The sequence below is a fragment of the Stegostoma tigrinum genome, chromosome 21, assembly GCF_030684315.1.
Source record: "Stegostoma tigrinum isolate sSteTig4 chromosome 21, sSteTig4.hap1, whole genome shotgun sequence".
NCBI lineage: Eukaryota > Metazoa > Chordata > Chondrichthyes > Orectolobiformes > Stegostomatidae > Stegostoma > Stegostoma tigrinum.
This window is the reverse complement of record NC_081374.1, coordinates 13,046,342-13,065,953: the sequence shown is the minus strand read 5'-3', so window position 1 is coordinate 13,065,953 and position 19,612 is coordinate 13,046,342. Positions and strand designations below refer to the sequence as shown.

The window sequence follows — 19,612 nt, the reverse complement described above, 5'->3', positions numbered from 1 at the left end:
TAATCTCCCTTTTGATTCCAGGTTCAGTTTCTAGTGTTGCTTTGCAGCAGTAAGGGTTCCATGTTTGAAAACGAAAATTTTCCCCTGTATCTCTGTCCTGTATGAATTTGAACGTCTGAGTTGATAATGCCTTTTGAGTTTGTAGGATTGTATCCTGCACCTGAGGTTTCTAATTCCATCACTGCTTCCCTACACTGTGTGGAAGCAGGCCATTCAGCCCATCAACTTCACACTGACCTTCCAAAGAGCATCCCAATCAGATCTACACCCGTCCTAACCTTGAAACTTAACATTTTCAGGTGGCTAATCTACCTAGCCTGCACCACTTTGGACAGTGGGAGGCAACTGGAGCACCTAGAGAGAACCTATGCAGAGAATGTATGAAGTGTGCACAGTCAACTGAGGATGGAATCAAACCTGGGTCCTTGCTGCTGTGAGGCAGCAGTACTAACCACTAAGCCCTGCTCCTGAACGGTCAAGAATGGAAATAATTAAACAATTTCAGTTGCAATATAATGTGAGCTGAACTGAAAAACGCTGGAAATGTTTTGTATAGGCTATTGATCCAGGTTTCAAATGGAATATGGTAAGAAATTGAACGAGGGGGAAAAAAATGACATTTATTTTCAAAGATAATGGGAACTGCAGATGCTGGAGAATTCCAAGATAATAAAATGTGAGGCTGGATGAACACAGCAGGCCAAGCAGCATCTCGGGAGCACAAAAGCTGACGTTTCGGGCCTAGACCCTTCATCAGAGAGGTTTTTCTTTTTCAATCCATCTCCTCCAAACTGTTTCACCCCATTTTTAAAAATCTGGCTCAACACCAGTCAATCATGTTTTTGTTAATGTAAAAAAAAATGTTTGACAGTTTATTTGGTTTGGTGGCATGCAAATATTACTTAAATATAATTAATCTTTATTTTTATATCTTTGTGCTGCAGATCCTCCATCACCTATCCAGATGTGGTTTGCAAACTCAACAGGAAATAAGGGGATATGAGGTGCAGTACCCCAAGATCACCCATGATCATACTAAATAATGGAGCAAGCTCAACAGGCCACATGATTTGAGGATGTTGACTTGCTTGCCTAGCTGGCTTGTTTGCATTCAGGCTTTTCATCACCACACTAGGTGACGACATCAGTGAAGCCTCTGAAGCAGTGTTATTCTACTCCGCATGGAATTTATACGGTTGGGTCCGTTATGGTGAGTAGTGTCATTTCTGGTTTTGATCTGTATAGGTTTGTACATGGGGTCCAATTCTGTTTATTGATTGCATTATGGTTGGAGAACCATGCCTCTTGGAATTCCTATGCGTGTCTACATTTGGCTTGGATTACTATGGTTACCTTGTCCCAGTTGTCTGAGCGTAGAGTTCATCATGCCGTTTTGCTGCTAGTTGATGGTCAAAACCAGAAATGAGACTACTCACCATAACGGCCCAAATGGAGTAGTATAACACTGCTTCATCAGAGGCTCCACTGATGTCACCTAGTATTGTGACGAGACATCTGAATGAAAACAAGCCAGCTTGGCAAGCAAGTCAACATCCTCCCCCACAATCCGAGTCTCAGATCTTTACAAAACTTTGAATGCCATATGATTTACTTGAATTCTTCCCTCTGACCTTTCTCTGCTTTTTTTTTTTGAAAGAATTTAAATCCTGCTTGCAGATGTGGAAGATTCCAGTAATAGATTCTTGACTTGTGCTGAGAATTTGCACTATATACACTTTATCTGTATAAAACTGTTGGATGACCTTTTTTGCTATGTTTATGTTCTGTATGCCACATTAGATCCACTTGGTTTAAACACCTATTGTGGAAAAAGTGAATTTCACATTGACACTGACACTAAATGAAGCCCATATTAAGTAATTTTAAAATGGAGAACGTGATTGCAGAAAACACATATGCTAATCCCGAACTTGCTGTTCAGTTTGTGATTTACTTCTAGTTTAATCTAGTGCATTTTTACCTCGAATTTTATGTTTTGGAAATGGTGCCTTTCTATACCAACCACAGGAGCAGTTTGTGCCAGTACAAGAAATATCTTGGAAGGACATAAATTGGGTTGGTTTGTTTTTATTCAATAGTAAAGTGAGAACATCACTGGCTAGGCAGCATTTATTGTCCAGACGGCAGTTCAGAGTCAACCACACTACTGTGGGTCTGGAGTCATGTGTAGGCCAGACCCGGTAAGGATGGCAGTTTCCCTCCCTAAAGGACATTTTTTAGTTAGTAAAGTTTCATAGAAAACAATTCACCAATCTTAAACGGATAACTAAAGTTCCCTTGACATTCCAGCTGGGCCAAAAGTCTTCAAACTTACATCCCCTACAAGTCCCAGACTTTGTCATAAAATCAAGGAACAAATAACAACTAAGTCTGCCTCTCTTCAACACAATTTCTAGTATGCAACAATACGAACTCAGAATTATATTCCTTATTAAAGAAAGTGCGTCTCTGATAACTGAGATGTGATGATGCCTCTAGTCACAAGAACATGATTGAGTCAGTTGCTAAAATCCAAATTGCCTAATGTCCTTGAAGCTCTGTATTGAAGCAGAAAATGGGGCAAGTACAATGTGATGATCTTCAATAACAGGGCAATAATTAGTGAGAATATTTAAAGCAGATTACTAACACCCTTAACTGTCAAATTTTTGAATTTTATTTTCAATGAATTGCGAGTGGCTTGTGACTAGTAAAGCAGGTTTAGGTTTACTTTGAGGAATTGATTTTTCTAAACTGCTCAATGTTTTTGAGTTTCATTGTGCAGTCCAGGCGCATAGGATTTACATCAACAACAATGGCATGTGTAGTCTGTCACTTTCAACTTTTGCTTCATTCCTCCTACAGGTGAAGGTTTCATCAGTATTCTTGCAATCTCAATTGAACTGTTGCAATGCTGCTTTGCCCAGCCTCTTCATCTACCACACGTCATGAACTTAAACTTAACTGGGACTCACTACGTAACTCTGAATTTGCGCCATCCTATTTGTGTGTAATACAGTACTCTCTGATTTTGACTTTCACTTCCTGAATGCTTCTAAATTAATGTTACCCTATTGTTCAATTCCCCTGTGTGACCTTGCTCTTCCACATCTATGTAACTACCCCAAACTCTCAACTCCATGGCTTTGGCCCTACTTTGACTCTGTCGTGATTACACTCCAATGAAGCAGCATTAGTTGTTGCCAGTGAGTTGCATAGCATGGAATCTGAGATCTTTCAGTCCAAATAGTCCACACTGCCCATGTTCCCAAACTAAACTAGTCCCACCTGCCTGCACTTACCTCACCTTTTTAAAAAATAAAAATATAACCCCTAATTTTGAATTGCTTCACCCTAGGGAAAAGACCTTCGTTATTGATGCCCCTCATGATTTTGTAACCCTCAATAAGGTCACCCTCAACCTCCTATTCTCCAGTCAAAAACATCTCAGCCTTTCCAGTGTATTTTTGTATCTCAAATCCTCCAATTCCCAGCCATGTCCTGGCAAATCATTTCTGAACGCTCTTCAGTTTTTAATAATGTCCTTCCTGTATCAGGGAAACCAGAACTGCACATAGTACTCCAGAAAGTTCTATACAACCTCAACATGTCCCAATGCCTAAACCCAAAGGACTGAGCAATGAAGGCAAGCATGCTAAATGCTGTTTTACCCACTCTGTCTACTTATGACACACATACATAAAATAATTATGTACCTGAACCCCTAGATCTCTCTCTTGTTTTGTATTTCCAAAATGCAACACCCCTTATTTATCCAAATTAAACTCCACTGCCAATCCTCTGCCTAAAGACCCAATAGATCAAGATCTTTTTTTGTAATCTTAGATAACCTTCACTTTCCACTAAAACATGAATTTTGGTGTCATCTGCAAACTTACTAACCACGCATCATATATTTTGCATCTAAGTTATTTACACACATGACAAACTGAAGTGGACCAATATCATTTCCTGTAGAATACCGCCAGTCACCGGCCTTCAGTGTGAAGAATAATCCTCCACCATCACCCTCTGTACCCTACTGTAAAGAAAATTTATGTAGCCAATTGGCAAGTTCACCCTGGATCCCATGTGATCCAACTTTTCATTAATTAGTGCAACATGTAAAACCTGGTCAAATGTTTTACTAATGTCCAAGTAAACAACGTCTACCACCCTTCCCTCATCAATATTTTCGGTTACTTCCTGAGAAAACTCAATCAAGTTAGTGAGACACAATTTTCCTTTCACACAACCATGCTAACTATCCCTAACCAATCCTTGCCTCTCCAAATGTGCATAAATCCTACCTTTCAGAGTCACCTCCAACAACTTACTCACTCAGCAGTCTATGGTTTCCAGGTTTCTTACAGCCTTCAACAACGGCACAACATTAGCCATCCTCCAGTACTTCACTCTCACTTACAGATACAAATATTTTGCTAGGGGCCCTGCAATTTCCTCCCTAACTTCCCATAATGTTCCTAGGATACACTAGATCAGGTCCTGTAGATTTATCAACGATTATATTTTCTAAGACTTTCAAAACTTCCTCTTTTGTGATGTGAACTATTTTCAAAACATCAATACTTGTTTTGTAGTCTCCATTTGTCTTAATAGTTAAAAAACTGATGCAAAATATTCACTTTAATACTTCACCACCACCTGAGATTCAACACCAGCATCCGCTGATCTTTTAAAGGGACCTACTCTCTGCAGTTGATCTCTGGTTCTTAATGTATTTATAGAATTTTTTTGGATCTTCTTTTAGCTTCATCTGCCAAGGCTATTTCATAATCCCCCTTTTGTCTTCCTGATTTCCTTAAGAATGTCCCTACATTGTTTATACTCCTTGAAGAGATTCAGTTGATCCCAGTTGCCTGCATCTAATAATACAAGATTTTTTTAAAATTCTTGACTACAACCACAATATCTTTATTTAACCATTGTTCCCTAATCTTACTAGCCTTGTCTTTCACTCTAACAGGAACACTGACTCTGAACTCCCGTTATCAAACTTTTGAAAACTTCCCACCTGTCAATCATCCCTTTTACCTGCAGTCTATTCCAATCAACTTTTGAAAGTTCTTGTTTCATACTCTTAAAATTTGTCTCATTCCAATTAAGAACTTTAACTTTTATGGAAGACTTATCTTTTCCATAGCTATTTTAAAACTGATAGTATTATAACTGCTACCACTTTAAAGACTAAGTAGGAAATGTATTAAAGCTGCTGTGTGTGTATATCACAGGTTTTTGCTGACAATATCTCCGGTACAATGGAGTATATTGATTAATATATGCAGTCTTTGTAGTTGTTACATTTGGTATGGTAGTATTTTGGGGGATACGGTTAAATTTTGCACCTCATCTACAAGTCAGACAGAGGCGTTTATGGCTTAATTTGTGGAAGAAAAATGGATAAATCCATTCAAGTTTTTGATGTGGAGCAACATGGGATTTGTTAAATGAAAATGTACTTTACTTGGTATATTTGTGTAATTTACATTAACTGAGATTCTGTTTTGGCAATTATTATCTACTCAATGCATCTGAAAACCCAGATTTCGAATTGTGCAAATCTTGGGTATGTTGTAGATCACTTTAGTCGTTTTGTATATTCACAGAATCCTTACTGTGCAGAAAGAGGCCGTTCAGTCCATCGAGTCTATACTGACCTTCCAAAGAGCAGCCCACCCAAACCCCTACCCTATACCTGTGACCTTGTATTTATCATAGCTAATCTACCTGGCCTCCACACCTCTGGACACGATATGGCAATTAGTATGACCAATTCATCTAACTTGCACATCTTTGGACTAGACTGTGAAGTTAGGCAGTGGAGAAGTAAAGGAAGATTAGTCTGATCCGTAGGGGATATATTCCGAAGGCAAACAAATAATCTGTATTGACAACTTGCAGTCCTACCTTGACATTGTAAAGAATATAAAATATTTCAACTCCTGGGTGTCTCAAATCGTTTTTCTGACTGGTTGGAAACAGCAGAAAACGATGTGGTCTTAAGGTTGGTCCCTAATAGTAGACTCATGACCTGATTGGTGATAGGGGCCATTTCACAAATGTCTCTGTGTTCTAATCCACGAATCAATTTTTTTTCTGGAAACTTGTTTGGAACTCTACTGATTCACCTTTTATATTTCCTATTGTTTTCATGCAATTTCAAGCCATGGCATTGTGCTTTAATGATAAATGTTTAGCTTTGAGGTAATGTAAATTTTATTTTTTTGTAATAGATTAATTTGGCAAATGTAGGACATGAGTACAAACCTGCCCTGCTATTCAACAAAATCATGGCTGATCTGACTCAGGCTCAACTCTCTCCAGCATGCTCACTGTAGCCTTCAATCCCTGATATTCAAAAACTCTATCTAGCTTTTAAAATATTTCAATGTATTTAAACACTCTTTAAAACTTGTCAGGTTTTAGTTACCAACTGTTTTATAGCAAGATCAGATTAGTGTATATTATCTATACATTGACATTTGAACAGGTATCTGATCTGCAACAATTTCTTCATGAGATTGAGTGGATTTGTTTCCTTAATTATGAATTGTGGATGGTCTTAAAGCTTTGGTCTGTGGTCAGTCTAAGATTTAATGGTACATGTTTGTTTAAAGTATTTTTGCTTACTGTGAAGAGCAATTGTGACAGAGTTGGGGATCACTTGACGTAGGTTTATGCTGCTACTTTAAACCTTTGGTATATCAACATAAAATGCTTCTAATTTTCCTACAAAAATATTGATTCCTGATCGGAGACTTTCCAATTTTGACAATCTGATTAGAAAGCTGAAACATGTATCCAGATGTTGAACAGATTGTTCTTTTTAAAGCTTTCAATGCATATCATAATACCCTGGACGTTTCAAACTCCTTTTCATGTATTCTGTTTTACTAATAAATAAACTCAGCTTTGTGACAGCCAAAAATGATATCAGTGATGTTCAGAAATTTCACAAATGAGAACTTCTTTTAAAAGGGGTTAAATCAACAATAGTTCAAACTATTAACTGTGTCCCATGTGCCACTTGTTTTATTTTCTCCTGATCAGCCTTTGCATTTAGAAAGAGGTATATTTCAATGAGGAACATGAATTTGCCAGAATCATAAACCCCCTCTCTTATCCCAACGATCAATACTAAAAAGAAAGCTTTGCATTTTTATAGTGCTTTCCACTGTCAGCCAATGCAATACTTCATTTGTTGATAACCACTTATTATTTAGGATGTGTGATAACCAATATACATGCAATGGCAAAGTGACAAATTGTTTTTGTGATGTTGATTTGAAGGATAAATATTGGATGGGACATGTTAAAAATACCCCTACTATATTTCCAAATAATGCTAAGGGGTTTTTATTTCCGCAAAAAAACAAAATACTACTGATGCTGGAAATCTGAAACAAGAACAAAAAATATTTGAGAAACTCAGCTGGAAGCATCTATGGAAAGAGGACCAGATTGTTTTGAATCTTGTGTGATTCTTTCAATGACAGGGGAGTCTGGCCTTCTGTTTGCACTGGCTGTTCAAACAAGCAACGTTATTTTCTGGAAATACGATGCAGGTTGGGGATCTGGATTGCTCCAACATTGTCATATTCAACACAGTATCACAGACTTGAGCAGAGTTATAGATCATGGAGTAAGAGAGTCAGGAGCAAAGTGGATCCAAAATCAGCTCAGTGACAGGAAATAGTTATGTTCAATGGATATTTTGTCAAGTTGAAGGTGTTATTACTGGAGTTTCCCTCATAAATGATCTAAAGTTTTGGTGTGGGAGACAATTTCAAAATTTGCAGATGACACAAAAAAAAACTCGGAAGAATCTCGAACTGAAGACACTCTAACTCCAGAGGAACATTAGACAAGTTGGAGTAGGCAGATAGGTTTCAATACAGAGAAGTGAGATGCTACAGAAGCAAAGAAACATGGGTCTATGTGTATCAGAGATAATAGGAACTGCAGATGCTGGCGAAACCAAGATAATAAAATGTGAGGCTGGATGAACACAGCAGGCCAAGCAGCATCTCAGGAGCACAAAAGCTGACGTTTCGGGCCTATACCCTTCATCAGAGAGGGGGATGGGGGTGAGGGTTCTGGAATAAATAGGGAGAGAGGGGGAGGCGGACCGAAGATGGAGAGAAAAGAAGATAGGTGGAGAGAGTATAGGTGGGGAGGTAGGGAGGGGATAGGTCAGTCCAGGGAAGACGGACAGGTCAAGGAGGTGGGATGAGGTTAGTAGGTAGATGGGGGTGCGGCTTGGGGTGGGAGGAAGGGATGGGTGAAAGGAAGAACAGGTTAGGGAGGCAGAGACAGGTTGGACTGGTTTTGGGATGCAGTGGGTGGAGGGGAAGAGCTGGGCTGGTTGTGTGGTGCAGTGGGGGCAGGGGACGAACTGGGCTGGTTTAGGGATGCAGTTGGGGAAGGGGAGATTTTGAAACTGGTGAAGTCCACATTGATACCATTAGGCTGCAGGGTTCCCAGGCGGAATATGAGTTGCTGTTCCTGCAACCTTCGGGTGGCATCATTGTGGCACTGCAGGAGGCCCATGATGGACATGTCATCTAGAGAATGGGAGGGGGAGTGGAAATGGTTTGCGACTGGGAGGTGCAGTTGTTTGTTGCGAACTGAGCGGAGGTGTTCTGCAAAGCGGTCTCCAAGCCTCCGCTTGGTTTCCCCAATGTAGAGGATGCCACACCGGGTACAGTGGACGCAGTATACCACATTGGCAGATGTGCAGGTGAACCTCTGCTTAATGTGGAATGTCATCTTGGGGCCTGGGATAGGGGTGAGGGAGGAGGTGTGGGGGCAAGTGTAGCATTTCCTGCGGTTGCAGGGGAAGGTGCCGGGTGTGGTGGGGTGAGAGGGCAGTGTGGAGTGAACAAGGGAGTCGCGGAGAGAGTGGTCTCTCCGGAAAGCAGACAGGGGTGGGGATGGAAAAATGTCTTGGGTGGTGGGGTCGGATTGTAGATGGCGGAAGTGTCGGAGGATGATGTGTTGTATCCGGAGGTTGGTGGGGTGGTGTGTGAGAACGAGGGGGATCCTCTTTGGGCAGTTGTGGCGGGGGCGGGGTGTGAAGGATGTGTTGCGGGAAATGCGGGAGACGCAGTCAAGGGCGCTCTCGATCACTGTGGGGGGGAAAGTTGCGGTCCTTGAAGAACTTGGACATCTGGGATGTGCGGGAGTGGAATGTCTTATCGTGGGAGCAGATGCAGCGGAGGCGGAGGAATTGGGAATAGGGGATGGAATTTTTGCAGGAGGGTGGGTGGGAGGAGGTGTATTCTAGGTAGCTGTGGGAGTCGGTGGGCTTGAAATGGACATCAGTTACAAGCTGGTTGCCTGGGATGGAGACTGAGGTCCAGGAAGGTGAGGGATGTGCTGGAGATGGCCCAGGTGAACTGAACGTTGGGGTGGAAGGTGTTGAAGTGGATGAACGGTTCGAGCTCCTCTGGGGAGCAAGAGGCGGCGCCGATACAGTGATCAATGTACCGGAGGAAGAGGTGGGGTTTGGGGCCTGTGTAGGTGCGGAAGAGGGACTGTTCCACGTAACCTACAAAGAGGCAGGCATAGCTGGGGCCCATGGCCACCCCCTTAGTCTGTAGGAAGTGGGAGGAGTCAAAAGAGAAGTTGTTCAGGGTGAGGACGAGTTTGGCTAGGCGGATGAGGGTGTCGGTGGAGGGGGACTGGTCGGGCCTGCGGGACAGGAAGAAGTGGAGGGCCTTGAGGCCATCTGCATGCGGAATACAGGTGTATAGGGACTGGACGTCCATGGTGAAGATGAGGTGTTGGGGGCCAGGGAATTGGAGTTTCCCGCAACACATCCCTCACACCCCGCACCCGCCATAACCGCCCAAAGAGGATCCCCCTCGTTCTCACACACCACCCCACCAAACTCCGGATACAACGCATCATCCTCCGACACTTCCGCCATCTACAATCCGATCCCACCACCCAAGACAATTTTCCATCCCCACCCCTGTCTGCTTTCCAGAGAGACCACTCTCTCCGTGACTCCCTTGTTCGCTCTACACTGCCCTCTCATCCCACCACACCCGGCACCTTCCCCTGCAACCGCAGGAAATGCTACACTTGCCCCCACACCTCCTCCCTCACCCCTATCCCAGGCCCCAAGATGACATTCCACATTAAGCAGAGGTTCACCTGCACATCTGCCAATGTGGTATACTGCGTCCACTGTACCCGGTGTGGCTTCCTCTACATTGGGGAAACCAAGCGGAGGCTTGGAGACCGCTTTGCAGAACACCTCCGCTCAGTTCGCAACAAACAACTGCACCTCCCAGTCGCAAACCATTTCCACTCCCCCTCCCATTCTTTAGATGACATGTCCATCATGGGCCTCCTGCAGTGCCACAATGATGCCACCCGAAGGTTGCAGGAACAGCAACTCATATTCTGCCTGGGAACCCTGCAGCCTAATGGTATCAATGTGGACTTCACCAGTTTCAAAATCTCCCCTTCCCCAACTGCATCCCTAAACCAGCCCAGTTCGTCCCCTGCCCCCACTGCACCACACAACCAGCCCAGCTCTTCCCCTCCACCCACTGCATCCCAAAACCAGTCCAACCTGTCTCTGCCTCCCTAACCTGTTCTTCCTCTCACCCATCCCTTCCTCCCACCCCAAGCTGCACCCCCATCTACCTACTAACCTCATCCCACCTCCTTGACCTGTCCGTCTTCCCTGGACTGACCTATCCCCTCCCTACCTCCCCACCTATACTCTCTCCACCTATCTTCTTTTCTCTCCATCTTCGGTCCACCTCCCTCTCTCTCCCTAATTATTCCAGAACCCTCACCCCATCCCCCTCTCTGATGAAGGGTCTAGGCCCGAAACGTCAGCTTTTGTGCTCCTGAGATGCTGCTTGGCCTGCTGTGTTCATCCAGCCTCACATTTTATTATCTTGGGTCTATATGTAATTAAGTCATAGGGCTGTACTTCATGGAAACAGACCTCTCAGGCTAACTCCGCTGTGCTGACCAGATATGTGAAGTTAATCTAGTCCCAGTTACCATCTCTCAAACTCTTCCTATTCAGATACGTATTTCAGATGCCTTTTAAATGCTGTAATTGTACCAGCCTCATCCACTTCCTTTGGCAGCTCTTTCCAAACATGCACGACCGTCTGCATTTTTTTTTAAAAAGTTGCCCTTTCTAAATCTTTCCCTTCTCACCTTAACCCTATGCCCTCTCTAGTTTTAGACTCCTTCATCCCAGGAAAAAGACCTTGTCAGTTCATCCTATCCATGTCCCTCATGATTTTGCAAACCTCTATAAAGTCTCCCCTCAACTTTTGATGCTCCAGGAAAAATAGCCCCAGCATTCCCACAACATGCAAAACCAAAGTGGTTTACAAAATGCCATGCAACAAGTGCCGCAAACATTACATCGGACAGACAGAAAGGAAACTAGCCATCAGAATACATGAACATCAACTAGCAGCAAAATGACACTATGAACTCTCCTTAATATCGGTACATTCAGACAATGAATGTCATCAGCATAACTTGGACAAGTTAACCATAGTAGCCCAAGCCAAACATAGGCATCCACGGGCATTCCTGAGGGGCATGGTTGTCCACCCATAGGGCAATCAACAAACATGGAATTAGACCCCATGTACAAACCCATACAGATCAAAACCAGAAATGACACTACTCACCATAACGGACCAAACAGTATAAATTCCAAGCAGAGTAGAATACCTTTGCTTCATCAGAGGTTCCAGTGATGATGTCACCTAGCATGGTGATGAAACATCTGAACGAAAACAAGCCAAGTCAACAACCCCACAGCCCCAGCCTCTTCCTATACCTCAAGCTCTCCACCCTGGCAACATCCTTAAATCTTTTCTGAACTCCTTCAAGTTTCACAACATCTGTTCTATAGCAGGGAGTCCAGAATTGCAGCAGTATTCTAATAGTGGCCTAACCAAGTCCTGCTCAACCGTAACATAGCCTCCCAACTCCCATAACCAATGCACTGACCAATAAAGTTAAGCACACCAAAAGCTGCCAATGCTATCCTACCTACCTACAACTCAACTTTCAAGGAATTATACACCTACAGTCCAAGGTCTCTTTGTTCAGTAACACTCCCCAGGACCTTACCATTAAGCATACAAGTTCTGCCCTGATTTGCCTTTCCAAACTGCAGCACCTTACATTTATCTAAATTAAACTCCATCTGCCACTCCTCGGCCCATTGACCCACCTGATCAAGATTCATTTGTACTCTAAGGTACCTTTTGCTGTCCACTACCTCCAACATTGGTATCATCTTCCGACTTACCAACCATGCCTCATATGTTCACAACCAAATCATTTAAATTACGAAAAGCAGTGGACCCAGCACCACTACTTGTGACACACCAATGGTCACAGGCCTCCGGTCTGAAAAGCAATCCTCCTCCACCACCACTCTGACTCCTACCTTCAAGTGGATTCTGTATCCAAATGGTGAGTTCTTACTGTATTCCATGTGATTTAATCTTGTCAGTCTCCCATGAGGAACATTCTCAAATGCCTTACTTAAGTTTATATAGATCACGTTAATTGCTCTGCCCTCATCAATCCTCTGTTACTCTAAAGAACTCAAGTTAGTGAGATATAATTTTCCAATGCACAAAGCCATGTTGACTATAAAGTTTTTAAGAAGACTTGTGGCTTGGGTGTGGATAAGGTGGTAGACTTGCTCACTGAGCTGGTGTGTTTGGTTGCAGACATTTCATCCCCCGATAGGTAATATCATCAGTGCATCTCTGCTGAAGCATTGGTGTTTTGTCCCCCTTGTTATTTAAATGCCTTGGTTTGCTGGGGTGGTTGGCATTACTTCCGGTTCTGTTTTTTTTTCAGTGGTTTGTAAAACATGTCCAGTTCAATGTTTCTGGAGAAGGGTCCAGGCCCGAAACGTCAGCTTTCCTGCTCCTTTAATGCTGCTTGGCCTGCCGTGTTCATCCAGCTCTACACGTTGTTATCCCCATTCAATGTGTTATTTGATGGAGTTCCGGTTGGAATGCCAAACCTCCGGGAATTCCCTGGCTTGTCTGTTTGGCTGTTATTATGGATGTGTTGTCCTAGTTGAATTTGTGTCCTCCTTAGTCCATGTGTATTGAAACCAGTGAGAATTAGTCGTGTCTCTTGGTAGCTATCTGGGTTCATGTATCCTTGTATCAGTGATAATGGGAACTGCAGATGCTGGAGAATCCAAGATAATAAAGTGCGAAGCTGGATGAACACAGCAGGCCCAGCAGCATCTCAGGAGCACAAAAGCTGACGTTTCGGGCCTAGACCCTTCATCAGAGAGCTGTCAGCTTTTGTGCTCCTGAGATGCTGCTTGGCCTGTTGTGTTCATCCAGCTCCACACTTTGTTATCATGTATCCTTGTTGTCAGTTTTCTTTCATTGTGGCCTATGTAATGTTTTTCACAGTCCTTGCATGGTATTTTGTATATTACTTTGGTTTCATTGGTCGTGGGTATGGGATCCTTTGTTTTTTCGGTAGTTGTTGGTTGTGGGCTACCCTGATATCTAGAGGTCTGAGTAATCTTCCAGTCATTTCTGATATGACACTGTATGGTGGGGTAACTAGTGTGTCTGGCCATGTTGTGTCATTTTGTTGTGGTCTGTTGCAGAGGTAATGGCGGATTGTGCTTTTTGGGTATCCATTCCTTTCAAAAACTGTGCTTCTGTCCTGCTTTGCGCAATTCTGGATTGTTGTAGTGTGTTGTGACTCATTTGAATAATGTCCTGATGCAGCTCTGTTTTACAGGTTTTGGTGAGGAGGGGGAGGGGAGGAGAACCAATTCTCAATACAGACAGACAAAGAAGGGCACAAATTTGACTGGGACAACACATCCATAATAGCATGAGCCAAACAGAGACAGGCTAAGGAATTCCTGGAGGCCTGGCATTCCAACTGGAACTCCATCAACAAACACATTGAACTGGACCCAATATCCACTGAAACACAGAACCAGAAGTAATACCAACCACCCCAGCAAACCGAGGCATATAAATAACAAGTGGAACAGAACACTAATGCTTCAGCAGAGGTGCGCTGCCAGTGTTACCTAGCAAGGTGACAAAACATCTATAATGAAACACACTATCGCAGTGAGCAAGTCTACAACCCCCTATCGACCATCTCTAATCAATCCATGCCTTTCCAAATATGTGTAAATCCTGTCCCTCTAGATTCCCTCTAACAATTTGTCCACCATCACTGTCAGGCTCACCAGGTTGCAGTTCCCTGGCTTTTCCTTACCACATTATAATTAAAAGTGGCAGGATAATTAGTGGTAGATAGACAAGTAGTGAAATATACCATTATCCTTGGCTTTATTCTTGTGTTCTATGCCCTGTTAAGAAAGAGGTGGTATTCAACCTGTGTAACACAATTGTTAGACCTCAACCAGTGTTGTATATGGTTATGAGCTCATCGGGCAATGTGGAGAAGTAGTTTACAAGAATGATTCTAGGGATGAGAAACTTCACTTCAGGTTCGATTGTAGCAGTTAGGACTGCTCTTCTTCGAGAGCAGGTGCCTAAGAGGAGATTTGACAAAAGCATCCAAGCTCATGAGTGGGCTGGATGGAGGCGGGCGGGCGGGGGGGAAGATAACTGTTCCTGTGTGTAAAAGGAACAAAAGAATATACATTTAAAGGTGATAAGCAAAAGAAGCAGTGATGCTGGGCGGGGGGGGGGAAAGAAATTTAAGAAAAGTCTTCAAACCAGCAAGTATGGAATTCACAAACTATGGTGGACGTGGGTTCAATGAGGTATTCAAGAGGGCACTGGACAATTAATTGGATGGAAACAGTGTGTATACGCTCGTTGGGGGGAGAAGGGGCGTGAATCATGAGATAATGAAGGGCTGCTGTGGTCATGATGGGCAGAATGGTCTTATCCTGCGCAGTAACACTTCTGCGCTTCTGCATCAAGATGGCGACTGCAGGGTTTTTGCCGCCAAATTTCGGTGGGGCTGCCGTGAAACCGAAGGGGAGAAAACGACAAATATTTCATAAAATTTACCTCTGCGGGGAGAGGGTGTATTTTCGTGAAACTCAATCGAGGAACCTACGAAAATAATCATTTTTAAAAATTTCTAAGTAGCATAATATGTCTCCCCCCCTCCTCCCCCGGCAGGTAGGCGTGTCGAATCTGTCGCCGCGAAATCGCAAGCCTCCCAACTTGAATACATTACCGCTTAACCATTTTTTTTCTAAAGAAGCATAACAGACTGCACGAACACAATCCCCACCGCAGTAAAAATTTCACAGGCGATTTCTCCCTGGATTTGTCGGCTCTCTTGGCACGTTTCCCCTTCGAATCTACCGATATGAAATATCGGCATTCGCTGGCGCGGTGGAGCTGCAACCGAACGTGTTTGCCTGCCCCGCCCCTTACCACCAACGGCTCCCGATGGGCAGGCCTTCTGTCCAATCGACAGGTGGGTTGATTTTCAAACGGGCCAATGACAGCGCGGCTGGCCGTGGGCCGGCCAATGGGTAGGAGGGGAAGGGGCGGGACTATGTTTAGTTGGGGGGGGGGGGTGCGCAGCGAGTTAGGTTGCCCTGGAAGTATTTTGCTCTTTTATCTCCTAGTTGTCCATTTACTGAGGGAATTCAGTCATATTTACTCCCTGTCTTTAAATACAGGTCTGTTTCAAACAACAAGTCATAACAGCAACGGGTTCAGGCGCTGGGCTTTTGGTTTTGCAAAAAGCGCAATTTTGTTTCCACTCATTTTCGTTTTTTTTAAACATTTAAAAAAATATATACACACATACATTATAAGAAAGGGGGAGGGGGTTTGTAATTGGTTGTCCGCCCGTGCGCTGAAGCCTGAGGCCTGCGGATTTTTTTTTCTCTCTTTTCTTGTTTTTTTAATATCTGTTACGATTGATTTGAAGAGAAAACGGGAGAGAAATATATTCTCTGGTTTTATTCCTCGAAAACCCCCTGGTTCCCGCCGAAGAGATGTCGAGACCTGTCAGGTTCGTATGTGCAGCATTTACATTCAAGGTGGGGGTGTTGGGACTCGGTCCGAATTTGTCTTTTCTTGAAAGATCGCCCAGGAATTCATTTCTTAAAGTGTGTCTACGCTTCCAAGGGCGACCTTCCTGTCATTTATTTGCTCCTTTTCGCTTCCTACCATCGTTTTATTTTTGTCCGTGTTTTGTTTAAAATATACATTGAAAATGTGCATGTTTGTCTTTACCTTGACCTTCTTAAAAAATATTTTTATAGCGTTCATTTTGATCCCTGGATTAAAACCATAAAGTGGCCCCCTTTCCCGTCCCTTATGACACCCCGCCCCCTTATCTATTACTATAATATACTACCGTTCGTCCTCGCGTTGTAGTACAACAGCTGAATTTTGAAATCCGATTTAAATTATTGCCTTTTATCTATCCTGTGCATTGAATCGTTCAGATTAATTTAAGGGATTCCATGTTTTACACTAATATGATGTATACCTTGGTGTATACGAAACGTATTTGCATACGCGTTACGGAGTATGCTTTTAAAGGCACGTGTGCGGTTCCTTTTTTTAAAACTCGTTTAATTCCATCTAAGATTTATTCAGCAAAGTCAACATCTGGATCTCCATTTTGAATTGTGTCCTGTAAAAGACATGTGGTTTCTGGGAAGTTGAGGGAACAAGTGGGCTCACGCTGTGGCTGCATTCCAAATAAGTTGTTCTGATTGTGAAGTAAATAGGAAACTTAGGTCTTTCAAGTGATCCCATTATCTCGTGCACTTAACAAGGTACCTGAGGAGCTATCATGGCAAACTTTTTTGTTTTAAGTCATTTAAATGTGCATTTCTGGTTGTAGTGACCCTTTCAGCTCAAGTTGTATGACTGGAAATGAGCAGGTATATTTTAACAGAAAGGATAGCAGCCATAGTTCTAGATCCATTCAGTTTCGGAACTGTTTAGAATGCAAATGGAAAATGTTGCTTTCCTTCTCGACATCCATATTCATTAAAATCTAACAATCATTTTAATTTTTGCTGAAAATCATTTTGCGTAAATAACAAGAGAAAATACTGGAAACTAGCCCACATATCTGGCAGCACTTAAGGTGAATGCAATAGAGTTAATGTTTGAATGAGATCATCTGGCTGACTTTTTATTCTGATCTATCATCTAGTGTTTTCTTTTGCATTCGTCCTTGTAGGTCCTATTTTTGGACAATGCTAATGACAAGACCTTTTAGAATTCAATGTGTGAATAGAAAGACTTCTTCAAGAGGATTTTAGACTTGATCTGGAAGTGCTTTAATCCTGCTCTTCACCCTGATACTAATTCCCATCACCATCCCTTCCTAATCCTACAAGAATGCAAGTATTACTGTGCAGCAGAAAGCTAGGAAGTATGAGGATGCCAAATTTTTGTATAGATGTATCATTATTATTCATTGTCATTGAAGTAGTGGCACTTGAGCAATGATCATGCCTTCAAAATTTTTAACTTTAAACTTTATTTCACCACACTTTTTTATACTTTTGATTAAGAGCAAAATGTTGGAGAAACTCTGCAAGCCTCGCAACATCCATGGAGAGACAAACAATAAATGTTTTGTGTCATAACAAGGTGTAGAGCTAGATGAACACAGCAGGCTGAGCAGGAAAGCTGACATGTTGGGCTTACATCATTCTTCAGAAATTCCATCATGTCTCTTCAGGACTGAAGAAGTCATACCGTATCTTTGTTTCTTTCCACCGATACTGCCTGACCTGCTAAGTTTCTTCAGTATTCTTGTGTGAATGTACGTGAATCGCTTAGTGTGGAAGCATGCATTTACCGTTTTAAAACTAATTTGTTTCCCATCTCCTAAAGTAATAGGACATCTTATGGGACTTCACAAGAACATTATAATACAAAATTAACTATTTTCTGTTTTTCTCAGGAATAGGAAGGTCATTGACTACTCACAGTTTGAAGACTCTGATGGTATGTACTATACATGACATCAGGTAATTTTAAGTGGCTTGTCTTGTGACTTTATAAATTACTGGTTTCAAGAGTTTTTTTAATTGTATTTTTTCATGTCACACTCTACCCCCTAGGCACCAACTTCCCAAACAAGTACTTGCATTTATTTAGCAGCTTCTTATTTAAAGTGGTAGTGCCAAAGAGCTTCACAGAAGCATTATCAAACAAACTTTGACATTAAGAAATACCGACCAAACGCTTGAAGAGTCTTGATGAAGGAGAGAGAGAGATGGAGAGGTTTGGGTAGATAATTGAGCCTTTTACTTAAGGCACAGTCACCAGTAATGGAACAAATAAAACAGGGATACACAAGACTGAATTAGACCTCCAAATTCTTTGGTGAAAGTGAAAGGGTGCAGCAATGGATGGATTTTGAAACAATGGTGAAATTTGCAAAGTTGAGACATCACCAGACTTTTAATGGATGAACAGGACTTGGCACCTGTCTTGTGAATTTTTTTAAAACTCCTGATTCCTTAATGCCCCTAATTCATATTGTATCTTTTAATGGTTCTGTGTATGAGCAGCAGCCTTTCAGATGGACTTGAGCTTAAGGAAGGTGAAAAGTGGGAAGGTAGACAGAATAGCATTTGTATAGACCAATCTAGCAGTTATAAAGGCATGGTTGTGAATAGAAGAGCACATGCAGAAGCTGCAGGTGTTGAAGTAGGTGGTCTGCATGAAGCAGCCATGTGATTAGATGTTCATCTCTTGGCCAGATATAACAACAAGGTAGTACACGATCTGATTTGCCTTCAGGGTTGACAGGCCAAAGCCTGGAATTGGTGGTAAAGAAACCTAGCTTGAAGTGGGTTCAACAATGGTGGCTTTGGTTTCCCTGATATTTAGTTGGTATGTTTATGCTAATAGTTCTTGAAATCAAATAAAACCTAAGATAGATTAGACAGTAGAGAAAGATGGTGGTAAAGTTCTGGTGGATGTTGTCACCGTATGCGTGGAACCTGATATTCAGTTTTTGATGCTGTTAAGGGTCAGCATGCAATGAGAAATGGCTTTAGGCTAGGCATAGATTCTTGGAGAATGCCAGAGCAATAATGTAGGCATGAGAAGAGAAGCCATTGTAGATTGTTATTGTTCAAATTTTAGTCGGAGAACAGTGGAATTGGATGAGGACAGCCCAAATCATCTGGATGAAGGAGAAGGGGCATTAAATGAGGATGATGTGGTCATTAGTGGCTGCAGAAAATTTGAGGAGCATCTGTAGGAGTAGTTTACCATAGTCACACATAAGATATCTTTTGTAACCTTAAGATCAAATTAGCAGAATTTAAAATCTGATCTGAGGGATTCAGTTGCAGAGTTTCAGGAAATATGGTGATGAACTTGGGAACCAAAAGTACCTTCAGAAGTTTTTAGAGGTTGAAGATGAAATGCAAGCTTGCAGTTATTTGTCAAAAGTGGGGTTTATGAGAAGAATAATGATTAATTGTGGATTTGAACATGAACGAAACTGCATGTTAGAACAGAAAATGGATGTCTATCTTGTAATAGGACCCTGGAGGAAAAGTTGAATGGTCAGCAGTTTAGGAGGAATAAGGTTTTGTGGGCAAGAC

The 19,612-nt window shown here is 42.4% G+C and overlaps 1 protein-coding gene across 2 annotated transcripts in view; it reads left to right on the top strand.

The window, feature by feature from the left end:
• Nucleotides 1-15,587: 15,587 nt before the first annotated feature.
• The window catches only part of nucks1a (nuclear casein kinase and cyclin-dependent kinase substrate 1a), a 36,655-nt gene continuing 32,630 nt past the window's right edge, over nt 15,588-19,612 (top strand). Inside the window, exons 1-2 of one of the 2 annotated variants that reach the window (XM_048553164.2) lie at nt 15,588-16,032; nt 17,953-17,996. In XM_048553164.2, coding sequence (XP_048409121.1) covers nt 16,016-16,032; nt 17,953-17,996 — 61 coding nt within the window. In that variant the 5' untranslated portion in view covers nt 15,588-16,015. The remainder of the gene's footprint in view (nt 16,033-17,952; nt 17,997-19,612) is intronic. The other variant, XM_048553163.2, reaches the window with a different exon arrangement.